A 26729-nucleotide genomic window follows, 5' to 3' on the forward strand; every position below is an offset into this window, starting at 1 on the left:
CTTCTACACATAGAGATGGACAAACAGGGTCTGATAGATAGAAGAAAAGACCGGGGAGATAATTCAATTGCTCCTGTTCTCAGGATGTGCCCTCTCCAGATAATTTCACCTGGTTACAGAGGGCACAGGGTGGCTGATTATCACTTATAAAATCTGTGGTTTCCTGGTTAAAAAGGTCAGAAGTCACATGATCCCAGGTTAAGGTCCAACAGGTTTATTTGAAGCTCCAAAATGAACCTGTTGAACTATAACCTGGTGTCATGTGACCTCTGATCTTGTCCACCCCAGCCCAACACCAGCACCTCCACATAATTCCTGGTTAAGAGCCACAGCTTACAGTAAATGTTGAGGCAAAAATAAATTGACGTCCATTAGGCTTATGCTTATTTTTTTCACAGCAGAGAAAAGAAACAGTCTTTTCTCTGGCAGAGATCTGATGGCTTCTCCCGAAGTATTTGCCGCCCACCCCCACCCGCTTGCCAGTCAGGTAGTTATGGGCAGGTAGGAGGCATTTGCCATTGATAATTGGTCAACACTTTGTATCTTTAACAATGTATGATTCTGACTCTATGATGAGGTATGCATGAATAGTATGACCCCCTGAAGCTGAGCAGGCACTGAATCAAACTCTTTACAGCCAGATAGGCAACAGAGGCTGCATTTGCCAACAACATAGATATTAAAAGCAAGCACGATGAGAAGGATGATGGGGTGCATTGATAGTGCAACATGTCTAATAATCCAGTCTGCCAGGCTCCTGCACTGGGGAACGTCGCTTCAAGTCCCACTGCAGCAGATTGGGAATCAAATTAATTTTGTTTGTTATCAAAACATCCAGTCAAATGGCGACCACATGATATTTCTGTAAAAACCCATCCGGTTCACTAATGTCCCTCAGGGAAGGAAATCCACTATCATTAACTGGTCTGGCCTTCATGTGACTCCAGACCCACAGCAATGTGACTCTTCACTGTCCTCCAAAATGGCTTGGAAGACCAATCAAGGGTAATTAGAGATGGGAGATAAACTCCAATCTCACCAGTGATGCCTACACGCCATGAGAGAATTAAAGTACAAACAGGAATATGAACTGCCTGGACCTGACATGATTTGGAGACGCCAGTGTTGAACCGCGGTGTACAAAATGGACCAGAGGATGGAATAATAAGCAAATCAAATGGCTGAAGAGAGGTTTTTAGTAAACTAAAGGTAGCAAACCCACTGTGGACTATACAGCCTGTCAGGTCCAGAGTTAAAAATCACACAACACTAGGTTATAGTCCAACAGGTTTATTTGGAAGCACTAGCTTTCGGAGCGCTGTTCCTTCATCAGGTGGCTCATCAGACAATCACCTGATGAAGGAGCAGCGCTCCTAAAGTTCCTCCAAATAAACCTGTTGGGCTATAACCTGGTGTTATGTGATTTTTAACTCTGGACCTGACAGGCTGTATAGGCCACAGTGGGGTTGCTATCTATAGTTTACTAAAAACCTCTCTTCAGCCATTTGATTTGCTTATTATTCCATCCTCTGGTCCATAGTCACCCTTTGAGTGATTTCCCCTAACAAAAGTGTTTAATAACCGTTAAAACTTGTGTTTGTTTTTTAAAGTACATGACAAAAAATTAAATGACAATCGCACGCAATGGATTTTTTTTTCTTGCAATTGTTTAATTAGGTAACAAATTTTGTTTTCTGGTATTTGATTGAAGTAATAATCGTGGAAATTCAAGCCAAACAATAAACATACTTGCATCTTCCTTAATTACAAATGTATTGGCATTTCAATCGTCGATTCTCCTGCTCCTCGGATACTGCCTGACCTGCTGTGCTTTTCCAGCACCACACTCTCAACTCATTTCAACATGTCCCCAATTTATACCTGTTTCCCCTAGAGACAGCATTGCTCCAATTGTCCTCCAGAAGCAGACACAATGCAATGAATATTAAATTCCTTCCTGTTCTTGTAACACATTAATTAAGACTCTAGAAAACAGATGTATAATTATAGTATGTATTTTAATACAACCTTAATAATCTGGGAGTAAAATTCTGGTTCTTTAACGCAGCCACAGTCACCCTCCCCGAGGAGTAATCCACTACTGAATCATCAACAATTATAATTTAAAGTTAGTCTGGCATCAATTAATGTTTAATTTTTAGTTATGAACTCAGTGCTTTACACAGTGTTAAATACCTCAGGCAGGCCTTTCATTGTTTTATAGATTTGGAAGTGGTAGACTTGACAGTGGCATTGTAATACCACTTATGCACACCAGGCGGTAGAAGAGAGCCGTGAAACCAGAGCACTATCTCCAGACACAGGTTGGATTTACATTAACCTGTTTCTGAAGGAGGTTGGGATTACTTACCCGCCTTGCATGTGTTTGATAAAGCTAATCAAGCTGATACCTTTATTGTGTAACAGAACAATTTTGGCCAGACCATGTCACAGGCAGTAACCTGAGTTCAGTCTCTCACTCAGTGCAACTTCTGCACAAAACGCCCCTCTCTGCTTCATAAAAGTTGTATAGAGTGAAGCAAAAAGCTAAAAGATAACAGCTGGAAAGACTAGGCAGGTTCAGAAGCATCGATGGAGACAGAAATCAAGTTCATGTTTCAGATCTGTGACCTTTCATTATCAAAGACTTTATCCTCAGAAAGGAACTAAAAATGACAAGACAAAAGAAGGAACAGAGAGGAGCTGCAATCGACCCAGTCTGACATATCATATTAGGGGTACAGAAACGGTTCAAAACACACACACACGTCTGTCTCTCTCGCTCACACAAACACACACACAAAAAACAATGTCATTCATACATATAGTTAAAATCACAAGCATCTGTCTTTCTCTCTCACACACACGAACATAGTTAAAATCACAAGTATCTCACACACATGCAGTGTCACACACATATAGTGTCTTTCATAAACATATATGCATATAAACACAAATAGTGTCTCACCCACACATAAACACAGTCTCTCTCAAACACACAAAATACACAAACTCACATACATAAAGAACTGTAAATAGTCACAAAGACATAAATATACACAGAGAGCGGCAGCAAGAGCTAAGCATAAAAGATGAACAGCTCCCTCTCCTTTAAATACCGAAGACAGAAAGGTTGACAAGTAAAGAACACATCAGATTGCCATGGTCACTAATAGAGAAGAATAAAAAGTGAGTCTGGGTTTTATACATTCATGTTGAGGAGAGGGGACAGTAATGTCATTTAATGTAGGGGCAGTGCAGCAAATGTACCCATGTACTAAACGCAGGGCTGGAACATATTTGCTGAGTGATGTCACATCAGGGAGCTTTAATTAACACTGTGAAAATAATGAGCATCTGAGGGACTTTTACCAAGTCACGTTTAAACTAGCGTGAGTAGTCAAGGCGTCAGTCATCTCAAGATGACATGATAACTGCACCCCACAGGGCAATTCTCCAAACTAATCTCATGGACATGCTGTGTAATCGGTTCGCTCAGTCACTTGATCAATAAGGAGTGTTAAATAGGTGTCTTAGTATTTCCTGGTTAGTCATCATGCTCGTTTGAAGGGAAAGAAGTAGTAATTATCCACCAAACCCAACATATTACACTGAGAACTTCGGAATATCAGGTAGGGTGATAAACCAACTCTTTATTTAAACATCCAAAGTCCAAAGCTGTGTCTCCAGCCATTTACAAACATTCTCAGGATTGTGTAACTTTGTTTAATTACCAACATTTGGTCTTCCCTCCTGCAACCTGGTCATGTGACAGCATTGAGAGACCTGAATCCAGTGAACTGAGTGAAGTGGGGGGCGGGGGGGGGGGTTTGTAAGAAATAATAAGGTTTGTTTTATGTGACAACATTCACTGCGTGTGAAAACACCAGGCTGTTTACCACCGGAGAAACTCACTCAACAGGATTATCGTAGCATTGGAAAATCTCTCCTTCACACACACACACATTGACACATTCCCTCAACCACGCACATTTTTAAAGTTTGGATCAAAAAGACATTGTGCACGTTTAAAGTCAAACTGCATTCTATATTCTCCCATTCCTTCTACTACCTCCAGGTGCCTTTTCTGCAAGTCATTTTGTTAAGGAACATCTATTTTTGCTAAGAAGGAAAAGGGAGAGAGAAAGAGAGACAGGGAGAGAAAAAAGAGAGATAAAGAGAGAGAGAGAGACAGTGGGGGGGGGGGGGGGGGTGGAAAGAGGACATAGAAGCTCTAAAGAGGAGTCGTACATGACTCAAAACATGAACATTTCTCTCCAAATGCTGTCAGACCTGCTGAGTTTCTTCAGCAAATTGTTTTTGTTTATTTAAGATCTTGAAGGGTTTTGATGAAAATGCGGAGAGGAGGTTCCGTCTTGTGAGAAAATCCAGAACCAGAGATCGCTGTGAAAAATAAGGGGTTGTCCACTCGAGACAAGAGATGAAGAGAGGCTTTTTTCTCCCCCTCACAGAGGGTTGAGAGTCTTTGGGACTTTTCTCTCCCCCCAAAAGCTGGCAGGAGCATGGTCTTTAAATATCTTTAAATCAGAGGTGAATCAATTCTTGACAAGCAAGAGGTGAAATGTTGTCAGTTCTAGGCGTGCATGTGAAATAATCAGATCGGCCATTTTCTTACTCAATGGTGGGGCAGGTTCGAGGGGCCCAATGGCCTACTCCTGATCCTAATTTTTACGTCTATACAGCTTCAAGGTTTGTCAGTTCAATCAAAGTCTGAGGCTAACTTTAAGTAATACTTCTTTTTGCACTGCACTACTCTACCAGCTGGGTGCGACAGAGGGTTTTTTTAATTAAAAAGCGAGCAGCACGAGTCAGTGAATACCATTATAAAATAATTCACAAAATTTTCAATTCTGCCAGTTTTCTAAGACCAAGCTGCCATTAAAGCAATTCAGTATCTGCAAAACTGTTCACATTCTAAACAGTCACATTGAAAACTATAAAGCTTAAGCATTTGAAGTACGTGTTTAATCTGTTAGGCTCTTTCTAATGATAACATTCTGTTCCTCATTTCCAGGGCATTTCTATTCCTTTGAGGTTTTAACAGAACAACGGCCAATATCCTGAGCTCAGGAAGTGGGTGAAAGTGCCTGTGCCATGGAGACAGAACAGAATCTTGGTTATTCAGTCAGCACAAAATGAACACTTGGACGTAGGCGACTGATTGAAATTCTCCCACTTAATCTGAAGTCCTTCCAGGGCCTTACTCCTCCCTATCTCTACAGTCTCCTGCAACCCCAAACCGTCCAGGATATCACCACTCCTCCAAGCCAACCTCTTGCCTACTCCATTTTATTTACTGGACCTTTTGTGGCTGTGCCCTCACTTCCCAAGGAGCTCTGGAATTCCCTCACTAATCCCCTCTGCCTTCCTGTTGGGATGATCCTGAGGAAACCCATTATTTGGGACAGTGAGAGATCTGGTGTCAAAGTACATTTGATAATGCTCCAATAAAGGATGTTCAATGATATTAAAGTCCTTACAAGAAATGCAAGTCGTTGTTCCGATAGAGCAAATCCTAACTGTGTTATTCACAGAGGTGGACCTCCCTCTTATTGCCTGGGTCCACAATACAGAATGAAGATCCTGGGGCAGGGATCACAAACCTTTTTTGGGGATTGCCTGGTTTCTCATTGATTTTAATCAACAGAAACCCTCTCCCGTTCAATCACACGTTTTCCACGAAACGCGGCAAAAGTCTGAAGAATGTTGACATTTTCTATCTTTTTATCTCTATCACCTTCCTTTTTTTTTAAATTCCTTTTCAACACCTGATTTATTAAGCATGAGAATTTACACAAGTTCACCTTAAGGTATTCGACACAATCACAAGTGGTCCCCGATCAGCGGCGCCGAAAATTTTCGGCTATTAGGGTTACTTAAGGTTTGTTTTGAAAATGACTGTCCTCTTAAAAGACAATACTTTGATAGAACGGGCTCGTGGGGCCAAATGGCCTTCCCCCACAGTCACATGATCCACCATCTGTGGCTTCACTCTCACAATCTCTCACTTTGTCGGCGCAGCACTTGGGAAAGATCTTTCTCCAGGGGTGACCTCGGGTTTCACGGCAGCTTTGGTGGGTGTCTCTTTTTTAAAGGGGAAATCATGTCAGCGCAGGATTTTCTAAGTACTTTTGACAACCCTGGCCCAACTGACCATCAGAGGTCATCTCCGAAGCGCCCGAACTAACATGGAGCTGTAACAAAGTTGTCCGAGTTACAGAGGGGCCTGTGAGATTGTTTCTTGACCCAAGAGACCAGCAAATCTCCAGCTATAGATGTATAACTCAGGGCTGTATATAATGATGGATATTCAGGGTGGGTGAAGAGAATGAAAATGGGGAGATAAAACCCAAAATGGTATTGATCCCACTTGGTGTACAGTAATTGCAACGGAAGTAGTGTTTTTTTTGTAATACAAACTGCTTACATCTCACCCCTTCAGTTGTTCAGAAAGAAACCTCGGTGACAAACATTAGTGATCATTAATCTTCCTGGCTCCCCTGTGGACAGGCTCTCACAGTCAGTTAGTCAGTTTGTGTTTTTGGTCAGTAGAGAGGGAGTCACTCACTCCATCACGACGCTCTGTCAGTACGTCACAGGGTTGAGGATGAACAGCTTGTCTTCTTCTTTCCTAATCCACTTCATTAGTTTGCTAATGGCACCTACCGCAGTAGCTTTGGTTCCCAACGGAGAAAAGCACATGTAGAGTTCAAATCCACTCGTGACCTGAACAGGGAGATAGAGACAGGACAGGAGTTAGGGAAACAGAGAGAGTTCTCATCCTTCACTCGCTCACATCAACATTGACAAACATTCCGGCCTCAAGATGGGGAGGGGAGGGATGCTTTGGAATGCACTGTCTGGAAGCGTGGCAGGACCAACAGAGACATTTAAGGGGCCATCGGGTGAGTATTTAATTAGGAATGGTGTGCAGGGTTACAGGGAAAGGCATCAGATTGTTGTCGAGTTGAAATGCTCAGGGAGCTACGAGCAGACACATTGGGCCAAAGGGCCTCCCCTAGCACATAACAATTTCATGTTACTTTAATACCAGTTAATAGAAGTTGCCTCAACCATCTCACACCAACGACATTAGTGAGCGTTCCCAGCTCAGTTGCGATGTGCAGGATTGAAGGCAGACTGAAACTTCCGTCACATTATCCTACCACATCCTCTCCACTCAAGGCAAGTTAGGATAAAAAACCCAAGTAAACCACATTCCTTGACACCGCTCCATCTGTTGATCCTAGCTAAGGCAAACCCTAAGTCAGGTCCAGAATAGAAGTGGTCTCTACTTCAATATAGCACACTGCTCCCTCTCCTTCTGTAATCCCAGCATAGACACGAATGTGAGCAATAGAATCAGGAGTAGGCCATTCAGCCCCTCAAGCCTGCTCCACCGATCAATAAAATTGATTGGTTAGTGTTTTTAAATCCATATTCCCATCCGCCCTCAATAATCTTTGATCTCCCTGTCTAATGGGATTTCATCTATCTCTGCTTCAGAATGTTCCAGGTCCCACTTCACCGATTGTCTGACCCCTGACTTTATAACCTCACGGCCTAGCTATTGCCTTACTGAACCACTGTGCCACCGTCCCGCTGACGGTGGCACAGTGGTTAGCGCTGCTGCCTCACAGCGCCAGAGACCCGGGTTCAATTCCCGCCTCAGGCGACTGTGTGGAGTTTGCACGTTCTCCCCGTGTCTGCGTGGGTTTCCTCCGGGTTCTCCGGTTTCCTCCCACAGTCCAAAGATGTGCAGGTCAGGTGAATTGGCCATGCTAAATTGCCCGTAGTGTTAGGTAAGGAGTAAATGTAGGGGTATGGGTGGGTTGCGCTTCGGCGGGGCGGTGTGGACTTGTTGGGCCGAAGGGCCTGTTTCCACACTGTAAGTAATCTAATCTAATCGCTCCAAAAGGAATTGGCTTCGGCATTCACTCCCTCCCCAGTTAGCCATGTAGCGTTCTTACATCAAGTATTGCACCGGGCAGAGAATGGGGTTGTTCAGATTTAGTTGCCCATCAGTTGCAAGTGGGTGAACCTCTAACCCAGATTCGGGATGATAGTCTTAATACTCTACTTCACCAACACATCTCCCTGTGTCCTGACAAGACTGCAATTTACTGCAACCGAATCACATTTCCAATGCAGCAACTAACTCCAGGGTTCAAATGATGTTCAATGCTTGGCAACAGCTGAGGCAGAACTCCTCTACATTAACCGGGTTACATTCCCAGAGCTGCTCAGGGAGCTAGTTCAAAAGCCAAGTACCTTTTTTTAAAATTATTCAATGATGGGTTGTTGGCATCACTGACTGGGCCAGCATTTATTGCCCATCCCTAACTGCGGTTAAAAGTGAACCACATTGTTGTTGGTCTGGAGTCACACGTAGACCCCAGACCTGCTAAGGATGGCAAATTCCGTCCCTAAAGGACATTAGTGAACTCGAAGGGTTCAATTATCAAGAGAGAATATGGAAACTCCACACAGACAGTCGCCCAAGGGTGGAACTGAACCCAATCCCTTGGACTGAGAGGCAGCAGCGCTAACCACTGAGCCACCATGCCAACCTCATCCAGATGATCCTTGAAGCTAATAAGAGCTGGACCTGAGAGTTGAGACTGAGCTGGGAGGAGGCTGGTGTAGAGTGTTAGACACTGGCACAGACTGAATGGCCTATATCGGTGCTGTCACTTTGATGTGATGTACCAGAACGTTCCAAGGCTTGGTTCTTACCCATGCCAATAAGTTCTCTCGGTCTCCCGCATAATAGATGTACTTCAGAGGCCTTGCAGAGTTGTGGACTCGACTGTACAAATACTGATACAATCCCAGCAGCCTCTCCTGTTCTTCCTCAGCTACGTAAGGAGCTTCGACCTCTGGGCTACCAAACAGAAAAAAAAAATACACAAGGCATTTAAATCGCCATAGAATCATTGGACTTTTGGATCTAAAGCAATTGCAGAGACAAGTCTGAAGTAAGAAACAGGAAGAAGGAAGCACCTCATTGTCTGCATGTTTGGAGAACTGAATTTCACCCAACTGCAAAATACCATTGAAAGGAAGATGTTTCCTTATTAAAATAAACTTCCTGTATCATCCCTGAAAGAAACTATGCCATCATGGTGTTTGTAGGTATCCTAGGCTTATCCTCGAGGGAATCAAAATAGCAAGTGTTGGAAAAACTCTGCACGAGTCATTATGGACCAAAACATTGACTTTGTTTCTCTCTGAAACTCAACATGGAATTTGTATTCTTTTAGTTTGAGGATCCAATACTCTATTAAAATGGGTGATTCACCCAATGTAGTTTTAAACCAGCTGACCGTGAGTTTAAACTCACTTTGATACAAGGAGGTTTCAATAGAAATCTGGATATATATTTATAATGGATGAATTTAGAGGCTACGGAGATAGGCTGGAGAGTGGGAGTGGCTGGGTAGCTCTTTCAGGAGCTGGTACAGACATGATGGGTTGAATGTTCTCCCTTTGTATGTAAAACTCTGCGATTCTGTTCAGGTGCTGCTGGATCTCCAGCACTTTCTGATTTGAATCCGAACCTCCAGTATCAAATGTTTTGCTTTTATTTTAGTGCTCTGGAAACACAGGTTCAAACCACACTTCAGCAGCTGACGAAACTTAAATTCAGGATGTGAATCCAGAATGCAAAGCGAGCCTCACTCATGGTGACCATGAAAGCTACCGTCCATGATTACAAGATGACCCATCTGGTTCACTAATGACCTTGAGGGAGGGAAATCTGCCATCCTTACCTGGTCTGGTCTACATGTAATTCCAACCCCCTGCCAATGACTCTGAACTGCCCTCAGAAATTGCCTAGCAACTCACCTAGTTCAAGGGCAAGTGGTAATGGGCAATAATGCTGACCTTGCCCAGCGATACTTAAATCCCACAAAGGAATGTTTTTTCTCTTAAATTAAGTGGAATCTGATTGCATGGAAAAGGCTTATCTACATTAAAAGTAGTTAATTCACCATGAAATGCTTTGGGCTTCACATCCGCTAACTTGGACTTTTCAGGTGAATGGTCAGTTGGTTCTCAGAACGGGGCCTAATTTGTACTTATAATGGAACCCTTGCTGATTTTCCATTATTTTCATGTCTCTTTTTAATCATTTTTGAGTTTGGAGCTGAGAGCTTAAAGGTGACCTTTGGACTGTGAGCAGCAGCTTGTTCAGGAGAAAGAGAACAACCAAGCTGTTATTTCTTCATGAGACCTGGCCTGAAGTTATCGGCGGGTTATTTGCTCAAAGGTGCTCTACAGACACTTCAACAGCAGATTTACCTTATGCTCAAACAGATGGCAGATGTTAAGCATTGACTGGGATCTCATGGCTAGACGATAAGTCTGGCAGGGAGAGGGCAGAGTTTGAACTGATATTTGGAAGTTGTTTTTGGTCAGGTGGATTGCTCCCCCTGGTTGTCACCTCATTATCTTGTTAAAAGTTCAGAGAATAAAATCTCAGTAATAAGAATTAAATTAATATTCCTCGGAGCCTGCTATCTGCATGCATTGGTGCCATCAGAAACAATGCAAAATATAATCTTACGTTCCAATTATGTGACAGGTTGTGGAGTCTGCCTGAATGAACGAGCCAGTTACATCTCACTTATTTTTTCCTTTTTGATTTAGCCCTTAATTGTGTCTGTCTGTCTTTGTGAAAGAATGGGAGCTAGCATCAAGGAGGATTGAGCTTAACCACAGACATTATTTAGATTACTTTGCTGTTTAAATTTGTTGTGTTGAAGTTACTGTGTTGTTAATAAATTATTAAATCTTTTGGTATAAACCCACTGTCTTACATTAATTATTCCCATTAATTTATTAATGAGACCAGTTATTCAAAATGCCTGGTTGTGAACCACTCGGGTATATTTGTAGGGTCATTGAAGGTTTTAATTTTACTGTGTTGTGAAGACAGAGGTTGGGAGGCTGACATTATTTGACTGTCTGTCTCCACGTCAAAATGTCAAAGACATTCTGTTCTTTTGTGACCAATATAGGAACATTGATTTTGAATTTCCAAATGTCTGACGCTCCTGTGGTCCTGGTTAAAGGGCAGGACATAGCATAATGGTGATCGATTGCATATGTGAGGGCAGGAACCAGCTACAGAATCGATTTATCTCTGAAAGAGCAGAAAACCCAGCAGGCAACCTAAAGGATCAAGAATATTCTGAAGAGGAAGCCTTTCAGAACAAGGAAGAAACCTTGGGATGGTGGGAAAGTGAGGAGATGTCTGCCTGACTGAGCTCTGAGAGAAAATCCTCAGACAGTGAGGGAAAAGGAAAGCAAGGGAGGGTGAGAATGTTATGCAGGAGGATAATCTGGCAAATTACATCAACTGATAAAATAGCAATGAAGTTACTATGTACTGTACTGTCCATGTAAAATTAGCAGAACGATGCAAATTATACTCAAGCTGTTCCGAGACCTTATAACACACCTTGGGAGCAAGTGGGACTTGAACCTAGACCTCCTGAGCAGAGGTAGGAACATTACCACCATACCAAAATGGCTATCCAATTCTATGCTTCTCAATGTGCCTGAATGCAGCAGTCCTTACAGCATAGTTTCTTGCGCTGATAGTCAATGATTTTCTAAGGTTAATTTTTGACAGGGAAACTTGGATGGACTACAAATTGAACAGAGCTTGTTTGCTCCGTTGGATCAGAGTAGTTTAATAACAGCAAACAGATAATGAAACTGTTATCCCACTTGCATTATGCTTACTCATTGTGCAGTATTCATTTATTCCTCTGAATTGAAAGGTTGAAAGTTCAAATCCTACTCCAGACTCCAACACAAAATCTAGCTCAATGCACCAGTGCAGTACTAAGGGAGCACCACTGTGTCAGAGATGCCACTTTTCAGTTCAGGTAGTAAAGTGAACACTCTTCATTGTACTGGAGTGGAATAATCTTATGGAACTATTGCAATTAAGAGCAGAGGAGTTATCCCTGGAGTTCTGTTTGATATTTATCACTCAAACTTCACAAAAAAACAGAATACCTGCGTATTCTCACATGGCTGTTTGTGGGATCTTGCTGTATGCAAATTGGTTACTGAATTCCGACATCACCACAACTTCAAAAGTGCCTTATTAGTATTAAATCGCCTTTGAAAACCCTAGGAATATAAAAGGCACTTTGAAAACGAATGCCTTTCTTTCATTTATATCATTTGGATAACTCAGCTTGTTTCTTACCTTGTGAATAGACCTGAGCTTCTTGACTTGTAGATGAAGTGCCTGAGGTCTGGGATGCCCACTTGAGAAACACTGTAGGATGGAGACCGTAACTCTTCGAGCAGCGTCTGCAAGGTATTCCGTCTCTTCATGCGTTCCAGAAATTTGCTCTTACAGTTGGAGATGGTGAAGAAGTGCTCGCGATCGGTGGAGATGAGGAGCAAACACAGGCTGCTTGCCTGATCGAGGTAGGAAATGTGCGCATGGAAGAAACCACTGGAGTTGAACTTGGGCAGACAGATAGGAGTCCAGGCCTCTCCCTCTCGGAAGGAGGTGGATGCGCTGATGAGGTTGAAGAGAAGATGGAGATCGATGGGATGCAGGAATTGGTCTTTCTTCCTCACCAGTGTAACCAGTTGGTTCTCAGCGACCAGAATGGAGAAGACAAGACTTTTGTCTTTGGCCTGCTGCAGGCTGCTGCTAATCGTGTCTCTCACAGAGGACGGCAAGGGCCGACATCGCACTGCACAGGTTAAAAAACTGGGATCTTTGCCCATGAGATCGAGGAGGTGGTCTGTAATCCTCTCAGAGCCTGCAAGCAGCCGGCGGAGGTCATAGTTCTTCTTTTGCTCGAAGATTCTGTTGAGCTGGGTTAAAGTCACCAGGCTAATTATCTGGTAGTAAACATACAGAAGCTCTTTAGCCACTTCCTGCTCTGACTGGCGGGTACGAGCGACAGCTACAAAGACCAGGGGGCTCCGATGAACAAATACCACCTTGTAACCCTCTGTCACAAACAAAAGCAGGGAATTAACCACCACACTCTGCACCACAACTGCTTATAGTATGGCTTGTCAATGCTGTGCATCTATCCATAACTATTTCATCGGAGAAAGGTAACAAGACACCACTCAACAGCCTAAAATACCTGTTCCATATGTCCTGCTGCTAACTAAAGCCTTTAAGGCTAATGAAGAGTCAATGGCGTTCCCACTGAAGTAAGTTTTTCCTTCTTTGAAAAAATACTGACAGCAGATCTGCCTACCATTCACTATTTATAGGGGCTCCCTTTCCCCTCACAGACAGCGAAGGGCTCTCTCTAATCTCCCAGCTATAGGCTCAACTGCGTGTTGAGGCAACTTCAGCTGACAGTCATGGTACAACTGTGATCCAGCTCTCAGTGCTGTCCTTGTCAGTAGGTGTCTCGACGATGGGGTAGCTACAAACAAGATTCATTGTGGTGGTTACCGGAGATCAAGAGGTTTTGGGCATGGGGACAGACCAGGACAACTGGAGACATTTTCACGAAATGAGCATATTGCACAAATTGTGAGGAATTTCAAACAGGGAAAACGTCAGTCACCTCAGCTGTTTGCTGTACATTCCCTGGTGGCCAATTACAGACAATGTTTATGGATAACTGGGAGCAAGCCTTCGCCTACAGAGGTATGGCTTACCTGAGAGGTAACATTTTCACACAGAGACTGATGTGTGTATGGAACGAGCTGCCAGAGGAAGTGGTGGAGGCTGACACAATTACAGCATTTAACAGGCATCTGAATGGGGAGATGAATAGGAAGGGTTTGGAGGGATATGGGCCAAATGCTGGTAAATGGGACTAGGTCTGCTTGGCATTTCTGATTGGTGTGGACGAGTTGGACCAAAGGATCTGTTTCCATGTTGTATGACTCTATAACTCAGAATAATGTAGGGAATTGAGGGGAAGAACTTCTCATATAATAACGTATCATCTATTTGGTTCAGGAAGAGGTGCCCAAAATCAAAGAGAACTAAGGAACAGTTGATGGCTTTATGCTCATTAACGTATGATTACTTGTTCCCCATATGCCAGTGGTGGAGGGATTTTTGTATCACAGTGGCAGTGGTCCTACCTTTGGACCAGGAACACCTGGTTCAAGACCCACCTGTTCATGGCTCACCTGAATAGGTTGATTAAAAATACACCAAACTTTGTTTCAACTGGTACCTTTTGAATTTGGCATTCTCGATAAACCAGCAAAAATTATATACCACAAGCATGGTGAAGTTTAGTATATTATTGTAGTCTCAGTGGTGCCTGAACATCAGTTGAGGGTGTGAGAGAAAACTTTTTTATTTAAGCGAAGTTGCATTACTATTTAAGTGATTTATGCTATAAATTAAGTATAACAGGGATGTGTATGCCCCCTGCATAATGTTTCTATTACTTAGTAAGTGTTTTTCCATTGATAATGTGGACTTCTTCATGATCCACCATATTAAAGCAATCATTCCACAGATGCCAGTTAATGAAAAGTTTACTCTATCTACATCCAGTGGTGTTGGAATGTGAGTAAAAATAAAAATCTAATTAGAAAAGAATATGCCTGGACACTGAACATTATTAACCTCTGGTACTATATGGTAGTATATGGTTATGGTGATGGTCACAGTGTACTTAGACAGCACGAACTCCATCACCAGACTGACCAAGAATCTTTCCCATTCCTTACTGTCTGCCACTTCTGTGTGTTGAAAGGATTTACAAGTTGACACTCAACCTGCTTGGCAGCACGGTGAACACACCTTCATTGGCCATCAACTCCTGGAATGGGACTTGAATTGGGACTTCTGGGTTAGAAACAGGGACATTTCCCAGTGCAACACAAGGCTGACAGAAGATTACAGCACTGAACTCATGACGGCGACAGTACTATGTTCCTGATCAGCACATGGTACCAAAAGGCAGAGATATTTCCCTGGCCATCCCATAAACCCTTTCTGAATGGTGATCGAGAGATACTGTTTGGGCAGTCAGACAAACGGACACTAACTTCCCAGCTCAACACAAGCTGTGTTCCATTTATTTTAAACAAAGAGGGGTAATGTAAATAGTAGTCAGTGTGATATTATTGTGCTAACAGGAGGCAGTGGCAACGTCATTTGACTAGCAATCCAGGCTAATATTCTGGGGACAAGGGTCAAACCCCACCCATCACTGCAGACAGCAAAATTTGAATTCAATATGTCATTACAGAATCATTATAGAATCCCTACAGTGTGGAAACTGGTCCTTTGGCCCAACAATCCCACAAAGAGGATCCCACCCAAACCCACTCCCCTACCCTATTACTCTACATTTATCCCTGACTAATGCACCTAACCTACACATCCCCAAACACTATGCAAGTTGCATGGCCAATTCACCTAACCAGCATTTATTTGGTCTGTGGGAGGAAATTGAAGTATCCGGAGGAAATCCACACAGACACGCGGAGAATGTGCAAACTCCACGCAGTCAGACAATCACCAGAGGCAGGAATCGAACCTGGGTCCCTGGCGCAATGAGAGAGCAGTGCTAACCACTGAGCCACCGTGCTGCCCATTTTTGGCTATATTTGGAATAAGAAGCTCGCCTCATGATGACCATGAAACCACTTTTGATTGTGATTAAAAACTTATCTGATTCACTAGGGTCTTTTAGGGAAGGAAATTTGCGCCATCCTTACCTTCAAGTCAACACTTTAAGCCCAGGAGAGAGTGGATGACTGTTACCTGTCCTTTGGTTAATTAGGGATAGGTAATAAATGCTGACCTAGTTGGAGATGCCCACATCCCAAGAACAAATTGAAAAATAAAGCAATTGCTTCGCTGACAAAAGCGACATTCTGTTGAACCTTTTCACCTTGCACTCATCAGGCCAAAGGCAAGAGTATCAAATTTCAAAAGGACCCCTGTTTCTCATGTAGTACAAGTTAATGATCCCTCTGAAAAATGGCATTCTTGCAACTGTCCTGATGAGCTTTTTCTGACAATCAATTCATGGTCATTATTAAGATTCCTAATTCCATATTTTCAAACTCCACCACCTACCGTGTGGGATTCAAACCCCGAACAGTCTATGGATTACCCTATTGGTAATACCACTAGGCTATTGCTGCCCTCAGAGGTGCAAGAGTACCAGCTTGTACAGCACATCTGATTTGTCAGCTGCTTTGTGGCTCTATTCTACCAAGTGACTGTTTCTTGTAGTGGCACTGCAGCAGGATGGTGGATTGAAAAGCTAGCAATAAGATATGCCTCTTGCAGCAGCCTCTTGCTCAGCCACTCCTTCATCCTACTGGTACATGAAACATTAAGACAAAAGAACAGTGGAACCCAACAAGCAGTAACTTGAAACTGCTGAACTCACCTGCATGGATGGATTTGATCACATTTTTGCTTGCCTCAATGAAGGACATGAGTGCCACCATTACTCCCATTATAGAGGAGAGAGCTTCCTCTGTCCCATAACGGGAGTAAATCGGCTTCCCCGCATCACTGAAGACAAAGATGTGCTTCCGGTGCTGCCTCCACGACTCAGCTGTTATGTCCTCCTCTTTCTCCGAGAGCACAGACTCTCTGCGTGATCTCCCAGATGACCCCTCTCCTTCCGCGTCACTGTCTCTCATCTCCTTGTTCACGTCCATCGCAACACCGGTCAGTTGGGTGCTTAGTTCATTGAAATCTTTGCTGATCTCTTCGATCTGGGATTCTTCCGTGATGGGTTTGTTAATACTATCCAGACAGCCCTTCACTTCATCATCTGTGGTTAGATCTTCGTAAGACCTAGTGTGGACAAACATTGCACTCTCCTGTCCAGCACCTAGACAAAGGGATACATACGGATAAGTACATGTCTAGCATCTGCCTTGTGGCTGGTATGAGGTAACTAATAATGACTAACTGGGAGGGAGTCAAAAGGTCATTGGGTACAGAATAATATCAATTTGGGAATGAGCTACAGACTATAACCTTATCACGAGTGGTGGTTTTTGTATAGAACAATGGACACTTGGGGCAAAAAGTAATCTTCTGAATTTATAAGGCAGTCATAGAGTTCAGGAGCCAAGAAGTGGAAGGCAGTTGTAAAACAAAACAGGACATATCAGATATGTACCTGGGATCAGGCTATGGCCTGCTGTCTAATCGAGTATTTACTGGCTATCTGGGAGAAAAGTATCAGGCTGCATTTGATATCTTGCTACACGCTGCTGGCTGTCAACAAGTGGGCGGCACGGTGGCACAGTGGCTAGCACTGCTGCCTCACAGCGCCAGAGACCCGGGTTCAATTCCCGCCTCAGGCGACTGACTGTGTGGAGTTTGCACATTCTCCCAGTGTCTGCGTGGGTTTCCTCCGGGTGCTCCGGTTTCCTCCCACACTCCAAAGATGTGCAGATTAGGTGAATTGGCCACGCTAAATTGCCTGTAGTGTTAGGTGCAGGGGTAAATGTAGGGGAATGGGTCTGGGTGGGTGCGCTTTGGCGGGTCAGTGTGGACTTGTTGGGCCGAAGGGCCTGTTTCCACACTGTAAAGTAATCTAATCTAATCTAAAGTAATCTAAAAAAAAACAATTTGTATTTTTGTAGAGTCTTTAATACGGTAAAACATATCAAGGGAATCCAACAACCTAGTGGTTATCACTGGACTGTTAATCCAGGGACCCAAGCAATAAGCTAGAGACCTGGGTTTGAATCCTGCCATAGGAGATAGAATCATAGAACCCCTACAGTGTGGAAGCAGGCCATTCAGCCCATCGAGTCCACAATGACCCACCAAGGAGTATCCCACCCCTCTACCCTATCCCTGTAACCCTGCAGTCCCCATGACTAATGCACGTAACTTGCACTTCCCTGGACACTATGGGTAATTTATCATGGCCAATCCACCTAACCTGCACATCTTTGGACTGTGGGAGGAAATGGGGCACTTGGAGGAAACCTATGCAGAAACGGGGAGAATGTACAAACTCCAGACATACAGTCACCTGAGGTCCCTGGTGCTGTGAGGCAGCAATGCTAACCGCTGAGCCACTCTGGTGGTGGAAGTTTAATTCAATAAAAATCTGGAAGTAAGAGTTTAATGGTGACCATGAATTGACTGTCGATTGTTGGAGGGGAAAAAACCCATCTGGTTCACAAATGTCCTTAAAGGAAGGAAATTGATGTCCTTACCTGGTCAGGTGTACATATCACTCCAGGTCCACAATGATGTGGGTGACTCTTAACTGGGGATGGGTAATAAACTGCTGCAGAGAGTAGTTAAAATCTGACCACTCCAATGCTGGCCTGGAATCACATGTTGGTCAGGATGTCAGATTTCCTTCTCTCTCAGACATTGTTGTAAAAAGCTGGTTCAATAATCAACGGTGGTTATGTGATTGCCATTAGCTACATTTTTATTTCATCGAATTCACATAACACCACCTGATGTGATGGACTGAACTGCAAACCATAGAACATTAGCCCAAGACTCTGCATTACTCATGCAGCAATATTACCACTACACTAGCATACCCCACAGCACCAACAAAATCTAATAACAAGCCACAGAGGGAGCTATGAGGACAGGTGAACAAACACTTGGCTGCAGGGGTCGGTTTGAAGGGAATAAAAGGAGGGAAGAGAGCTGTTGGGAGAGGCATAGGTTCAGAGAGAGAATTGCAGAAGTTAGGACTTTGAGTAACAGAAGGCACGGCTGCCAATGGTGAAGCATTTAAAATCATGGTTTCTCAAGAGGCTAGAACTGAAGGAGAATAGATATCTCAAGAGGGCTGTCCAGCAATGAAAATTGAAGGTCTTTGTTTGATAACCTTGTGGTTATGTTACAGTTGTCCATGCGAGTGTCCGCCTGTGTCAGCATGTGTGTCCACGCGTGTGTCCCTGTGCGCTAATAAAGAAAATTTGCATTTTAGCCAATGGTCTTCAATGGAGCTATCTCAAAGTACCAAGACACCTTTTATCCTGACATGTAGTCAACTGCTGTAGTGTCAGAAAAGCATCAGCCAATTTGGACACAGATTTGCGCACAATTAGCCCTGCACACACAGTGATAATTAGCATTAAGCTGTTTTTGTTATGACGGTGAGTGGATAGAAATGGTCAGGACTTCCTGGGAAAATGTTCCCTGCTCTTCTGTGAAATATTGCTTTGGGATCATTCACATTCATCTGAGAGGGAATGCAGTACTTTGGTTTAGAATTTCATCCAAAACAAAGCAATATCTCACACAATACTGCTGTGTAGGTAACTGCCAGGAAATGAAAACTGATCCCAACACGCAGGATCTGGCACTCACAGGAGCTTACATTTTGTTTACACCTTCTATCTATTAATGAGGGGAACGATCATTTGTGAGAAGTGAAATATTTGACTCTCCTATGAACCCAGGTAATTACAACACAGATCAGATCCAAATGCAACTTCAGTTCTTTTCAGTTCTCATTAAGCCAAGACCCGTGTGACATTAAGATGTATCACGTCAGTTGTCAATTTATATTCAATTATGTGCAGTTTGGCATGTTGGATTAATATCTGTTGTGTTTTTAAAAATTAATTAATGGGACATTAATGTCGCTGGATGAGGCAGCAACCAGTAACCATGCCTGATTGTCCTTAACAAAGCTGCTGGTGAATTACCTTCTTGGGGCGGGCGCGGGGAGGGTGAGGAAATAGTGGTGCTGTGGCAATGCCAACAGACCAGCAATTCCAAAGCCCAGCTAATGTTCGGAGTCATGGGTTTGAATCTCACCATAGCAGGAGGTGAAATTTGAATTCAGTCAAAATGTGGTGAACTGAAAACTACCAGAAAACATTGTTGAAACCCATCTGGTTCACAAATGTCCTTGAGAGAGAGAAAGAAATCTACCAACCTCCATGTGACTCCAGACCCACAGTTTTAACAGCAATAAATGTTGTCTAGTCCACATTGCGTAATCAAACAAAAAAACAACTGAGTGTTTTTTTCAGTCATTTCAGAGGGCATCAAGTATTGGCCATAACTAAGCAAAGGTGGAGAGCATTAGCAAACCAAATAGATTTTTTTTAAAAAAACTGTTCTACTTATATTACTGATACTGGCTTCTTTTTTCAAAAAGGGAAAATATAAAATCATAATTTATTTCATGAACTAAATTGGAATTCCCAAGGTATATGTGATATATCAACAGGGTTTCAATGCATAGATTCCAGATCAGTAATCCAAGCTTGAACTGCTAATATAATTGTATATTCACCACGCCACTACACCCACCCTAGAACTGGGTGCTAGGATTGAAACTGTCCAAATTTATTTAATGTGGAATCTGACAGCTATCTAAAGTCAAGGACCAGGTCCCATGGGCAAAAGGATTATTCTATCCAATCATACCACTTAGCACAGAAGTGTTTTTTAACTAATGATGTCTTGATGGCAATTTTAAAAAATATTGATCTGCTCACTCTCCTGTGGGTAGATGGTCATATAGTGGTGATGTTTTTGGTCTAAGAATCTAGAGACCTGAGCTGATGTCTCCAGAGATGTGAGCTCAAATCCCACCAGAGCAACTGCAAACAATTTAATTCATTAATAAAGTACTAATAATGATTCGTCTTACTGATAATTATTCTGATTAGTACACTAATGTCCCTTTTCAGAGGGGAAATGTGACATCTTACATGTGCCCCAGGTATCTAGGAGGTTGACCTTGAAATGGCCTGACAAGCACCTCATGCCAGCTGCCTAGGGGCAGTTAAGGATAGGCAATAAATATCAGCCTTTCCAAGTGATGCCCGCATCGCAAGAAAAGCTTTTTTTTAATACCCTGCACCCTGCCCTGACCAAGGCACACTGTGAACAAGAGGGGGCATGTTTTCTAGACGTCCTGTTATATTACTGATACTGGTTTCTTCTTTCAAAAAGGGAATAAAGATCACAATTTTGTTTCATGAACTGAATTGAAATTCCCAAAACATATCAGCGAGGGTTGAATTCATAGATTCCAGGTCAGTAATCCGAACTTGGATTGCTAATCTAATTGTATATTCACCATACTATCACACCAATCTAGGACTGGGTCTTGGTCAATATTCTTCTATAACTATCTTCTAGAAGATGCACAAGCCATGAATCCATCAGCGTTCAAAACCATCTGTTTGTCTCTCCTCTGTAAAGCTTTTGAAATTCTTGATAATTAGACTTACTGATGCACACTATTAAGTGGACAGAAAGGAGCCAAGGCGCTTTATTTCTACTCACTTATACACTGGACCTGCTTGCACTTGCTCCTTGGACCTTATCTTCTGGGACTAGCCAGTTGAGAGAGGATAAGGGTGTGCATTGTTCAGACAATATCGTTTGTAAGTACTTCTCAAATTCATGATATGGGTTTGGAACAAAAGTGGTGAACGTAGAGATCACTTTACTCGGAAGTAAAGGTGACACAGTGTTTTGTCACAATAGGCATCTTTTTCCAGCTTGCCAGTCACTTCTATCTCAACAAACAAGAAAAGCATGATCTGCAGGATTGGAAAACCCCCACACAATATTTTGTCAAGTCAGTGCAGACAGGTGGCAGTGTCAGCATTTCTTGCATTTCTTTCAGATTTTCAGCATCTATGGGGTGGGAGTGGGGGTCGGGGTGGGTATAGGTGAACAAGGACGCTTAATATCTACCCTCAGATAAACTTAATTTCCGTCTCAAACTTTTCTGAAGTCTCTCACAACATGGAAGCTGAGAGGAAAATCTTCACCCCTTGCTGATTAAGTGGAAAACGTCCATTGCAAAGGTTTGGGGCAGTCATGGTTCAGGTAGTAGCAATTTGCCTTTAAGCCAGAAGCTGGCGGTCCAAGTCCCAGTACGGGACACAAGCACAAAAAAGTGAAGGTTGTCTCTCCACTGTAGTAGTGAAAGAGTGCTACACTTCGGGAGGTACTGTCTTTTTGGATGAAACTTTAAACCAAGGCACTGTATTCCCTCTCAGATGAATGGGAGTGATCCCAAGGCAATATTTCATAGGACAGCAGGGGAAATTTTCCCCGGGAGTCGTGGCCATTTGTACCCATTCTTCACCAATAAAAATAGCTTAACACTCATTATTACATTGTCAAGTGGCTAACGCATGTCTGGAGAAACTACATGTCAAGATAAAAGGGATCTTAGTCCTTTCAGACAGCCAGTGGAGGGGGGGAAACAGGACATGCAATATATATACACACACACACATGTTTACACACACATATACACACACAAGGACACATACAGAGACTGTTAATCCAGAGACCCAGGTAATGTTCTGGTGACCCTGGTTCGAATCCAGCTAAGACAGATGGTGAAATTTGAATTCAATAAAAACCTGGAAATGACAGCTTAATGATGACCATTAAATCACTGCCGTTTGTCAGGAGAAACCCATCTGGTTCACTGTCCTTTAGGGAAGGTAATTGCCATCCTGACTTGCAACTTCAAACCCAAACATTGTGGCTGGTTCCTAACTGCCCTCAGGGCAAATATGGATGGGTAATAAATACAGGCCTGGCCAGTGATGCACACATCCCTTGAATGAAAAAGCAGTGCACACACAATAAACATGCCTACCAATACACAAACCTCATGCTTACCTCCAACACCCATGTGGAAAGCACCACATGTTTGTTGGAGGAGTGGAAGGAGGTGAAAGGGTGACAGAGTTGGAGGGAGAAATTGTTTGATGGGAACTGGTAACCAGAACCTCACATTGCCAACGATTTCCACCATGAGATTTTTCTCACATCACGTCCGGCTTGGTGGTTGCTATGACAAACCTATTGTTACATCATGCGGTTACCTAAAAGGGGCCTGAATGGACCTTAGTCTTTTCTTTTGCAGCAAATCCTACTCACCTCATTAACCTGTCTGGACCTTTCAGCAACACCAAGAAATTAAGCAGGAGAGACAGGATAATGAAGGCCCATTGTTAGAGAAGATCATTGGATCGGGTCTAAGTTTTGCTGGATCTACTGATCTCAAATGGCTCCAAGTGTGTCTGGGCTAGGGAAGAGCGACATTCATTGGATTTCTCTGGCTGTAATCTAGGTGTGTGTGTGTGTGTGTGTGTGTCGTGTGTTATGTGCGCTTTGTGCATGAAACAACCTTCAACATTTACCAGCTGCTTCAGTTAAAAGGTTAGAAAGTATCGTTTAACTGTCAGATGTAATGCAAGATCTCAAGGTGACAGCCTTGAATGCTCGCTCTCTCTCTCTCTCGTTCATTCTTCACTTTACTCTGGAAAGAACTTCTTACCTGGCTCAGTACCTTCCACCAGACCGGGTGTGGGACTCTCTGATCTGTTACCACGCTGGAGGTCAGCTGGGGCCAAGGAACCATTGACCTCCCAAGGCACCTTCCTGTTGTGAACATCAGCCTCCATTTTCTCATTCCCCGAGTGACTGAAATCAAACAGAAGGAAGTCAGCCGCTAAAGCAAGTGTTCATTTAGATGATAATGAAATTCAGAGGCCTGGAAATTAGCAACCTTCAGAGCTTGAAAGGGGAGATATCACATCAATCAAATTGATGACAATAAGAGAGTGGGATCATGTGCCACTTAAATCCCCCTGTAGCTCATCTCTGCTCCAGCTTGATCCCAGAGATCATCAGTTAGACATTCAATAATTGTAAATATTGTTTTCTTGCAAAATTCCCTGATGTGTACAAGATAAGTCTAATGAAGGAGTTCAGTGGCTAGATAACCACCATAGAGATCAGATTAACCAGGGGTTCAATCTTTGTTCTGGCTGAAGTAGGAATATAGGACGTAGGAAGAATTTAGGAAGTAGCCACTCAGCCCCTCAAGCTTGCTCTGCCATTCAACTAGGTCACAGATGATCTTCTACTTCAATGCCTTTTTTGTGCACTCTCCCTATATCCCATTGATACATTTCTAGATGTTAAAGATCTGGGTCCACTGTTATTTGGCATTTACATCAACAATTTGGTTGAGAACATAGGAAGCACGGTAGTAAGGTTGTGGATGACACCAAAACTGGTGGTATAGTGGCCAGTGAAGAAGATCATCTCAGACTGCAACGAGATCTTGATCAGATGGGTCAATGGGCCCATAAGTGGCAGATGGAGTTTAATTTAGACAAGTGAGAGGTGTTGCATTTTGGTCAGATAACCAGGGCAGGACTTACACTGTTAATGGTGGGGCCCTGGGGAAAGTTGCCAAACAAAAGGATCTCGGGGAGCAGGTACATAGTCCCATAAGTGGTGTCGCAGGTAGACAGGATGGTGAAGGTGGTGTTTGAGATGCTTGATTTCATTGGTCAGAGCATTGAATATAGGAGTTGGGATGTCAGGTTACGGCTGTACAGGGCATTGGTAGGGCCACTTTTAGAATACTGCATGCAATTCTGGTCACCCTGCTATAGAAAGAGCACACATAAATTTACAAGGAGGGGGTTGAGTTATAAAGAGAGAGACTGGATTTTGTTCCTTAGAAAGTCGGAAGCGGAGGGTTGACCTGACAGAGGTTTATAAAATTATGAGGGCATATATAAGGTGAAAAGCCAAAGTCTTTTTCCAAGGGTAAGGGAGTACAAAACTAGAGGGCATTGGTTTAAGGTGAGCTGAGAAAGATTTAAAAGGGACTCGAGATGCAACTTTTTCACAGAGGGTAGTGCGTCTATGGAATGGGCTGCCGGAGGAAAAGGTAGGGGCAGGTACAACTACAACATTTAAAAGACGTTTGGACAGGTACATGAATATGAAAGGTTTAGAGAGATATGGACCAATTGCAGGTAAATGGGACCAGTTCAGTTTGGGATTCCTAGTCAGCATGGATGAGTTGGACCAAAGGATCTGTTTCTGTGCTCCATGACTATACATACATCAATGCCTGTCTTGAACATACTTAATGACAGGATTTGGGTGGCTTGGTGGCACACTGGTTAGCACAGTCTGCATGGGTTTCCTTTGGTTGCTCCAGTTTCCTCCCACAGCCCAAGGATATGTAGGTTAGGTGGATTGGCCATGCAAAAATTATCTTGTAGTGTTCCAGGATGTGTAGGCCCGGTGGATTAGCCATGGAAAATGCAAGGCTACAGAGATAAGGTGGGACGCTGTTCGGAGGGACAAATGGCCTCTATCTGCACTGTAGGGAGTCTGTGATCTCCACGCCACTCTGTGATACAGCATTCCAGATGTTCACCACGCCCTGAGTGAAGAAGGACAGTTAAAAAGACGTTTGGCATTCTTGCTTTGGCTATTGCTCAATCCTTTGAGTATAGGAGTTAGGACGTTATGTTGAAGTTGTACAGGACATTGGTGAGGTCTCTTCTGGAGTACAGTGTCCAGTTCCAGTTGCCCAGCTATAGGAAGGATATTATCAAACTGGAGAGGGTTCAGAAAAGATTTACAAGAATATTCCTGGATATGAAAGGTTTGAGTTGTAAGGAAAAGCTGGATAAGCTGGGACTTTTCTCACTGGAGCTTGTGATGGTGAAGAAGAGATTATATGGAGAGATCGACACCACCCAATACCTCTTTAGTTTCGAGATGATTCAAGTAAAGTTTCATGGTGTCACTTACAGGGGAATTCAAATGCAAATAACTACTTCCAGAATATCTCTGAACATCAACTTTAAAATAAGTAACACCAGATTAGACATAAATATGAGCTCAGACGTGTCCAGTTTTAAACTTATACATCAATGTTCCTTCTCATTTAGACCATTCAGAATCCGCATCAGGATGCTGAGGAAGAGCTGAAATTTCCTCACTTATTCATGCCTGGAAAAAGCATTTGTTCCTTTTACCTTAGTAACATGACATTTTTTCTCGTGAATCAAGGAATCTTTTACTTATGAAGACAGGAACAGGTAAATTTTCATATCAAACACCCTCAGCTTTGGGACAATGTCAAGGCTTGTTCCCACAGTTAGTGCAAACTGGACTTAAATCTTATTCTCAAAGTTTGTTCAAGGAGTAATTATACTTGGTGTCTCCTGTACATTTTTTCTTATATATAAAGATCAGTCAGGTAGTCCCATAAGCACCATAGAATATGGCAGTAATCCTTATAAACGAAGGTCATGAATAGCCAGTATTATTTAAAGAAAGATGGTGATTGAGTCTTGGAGGTTTACTAGACTGATGCCTGAAATGAAAGTGTTGTCTCTTAAGGGAAGTTTGGACAGGCTGCACTTGGCTCCAACAGAGTTTAGAATAGTGAGGGGTGACGTAATTGAAATATACAAGATCCTGGATGGTCTTGACAAGGTGAATATGGAAGGGGTGTTTCTTCCTGTGGATGAGTCCAATCAACTTTTGAAATATTGGGGATCGCCCCCTTAGAACAAAGATTCGGGATCTTCTTTTTCTCTCAGAGATACATGTGACTTTGGAACCTGCTGCCTCAAAAAAGGTGGAGGAGCAGTCACTCAACATTTTTAAAGCAAATATAGCTAGATTTTTACGAGGGTATCAAAGGCAAATCAAATTCAAGGGAATCAAAGGTTATGAGGAATGGATGGTAATGGGAACACAAAGAGATCAGTTATGATTTTACTGAATGTAGCAGCAGGTTTGATGGGCCGAATGTCCTACTTCTGTTACTAATCGGTATGGTTGTAGATGGAATCCTAGGTCTACACTCAGTTAGCTGACCTCAGCCAGCCCTGCACTATGTCCATCTCAATAACCTTAGACCAGAGAAGGGAAACACTGAACAACCAACCCCCAGACG

General features: G+C 43.0%; 1 protein-coding gene across 2 annotated transcripts in view; it reads right to left on the reverse strand.

Annotated features, from left to right (window-relative positions):
- Nucleotides 1–1649: 1649 nt before the first annotated feature.
- The window catches only part of mon1a (MON1 secretory trafficking family member A), a 53264-nt gene continuing 28184 nt past the window's right edge, over nucleotides 1650–26729 (reverse strand). For both annotated transcript variants that reach the window (XM_087994103.1, XM_043707708.2), the window contains exons 2-6: nucleotides 23286–23431; nucleotides 16401–16853; nucleotides 12251–13016; nucleotides 8758–8905; nucleotides 1650–6747 (exon numbers count right to left, since the gene is read on the reverse strand). In XM_087994103.1, coding sequence (XP_087850229.1) covers nucleotides 6607–6747; nucleotides 8758–8905; nucleotides 12251–13016; nucleotides 16401–16853; nucleotides 23286–23412 — 1635 coding nt within the window. In that variant the 5' untranslated portion in view covers nucleotides 23413–23431 and the 3' untranslated portion in view covers nucleotides 1650–6606. The remainder of the gene's footprint in view (nucleotides 6748–8757; nucleotides 8906–12250; nucleotides 13017–16400; nucleotides 16854–23285; nucleotides 23432–26729) is intronic.

The sequence above is a fragment of the Chiloscyllium plagiosum genome, unplaced genomic scaffold, assembly GCF_037043375.1.
Source record: "Chiloscyllium plagiosum isolate Xiang-an unplaced genomic scaffold, Cpla_swu_hap1 HiC_scaffold_14, whole genome shotgun sequence".
Taxonomy (NCBI): Eukaryota; Metazoa; Chordata; class Chondrichthyes; order Orectolobiformes; family Hemiscylliidae; genus Chiloscyllium; species Chiloscyllium plagiosum.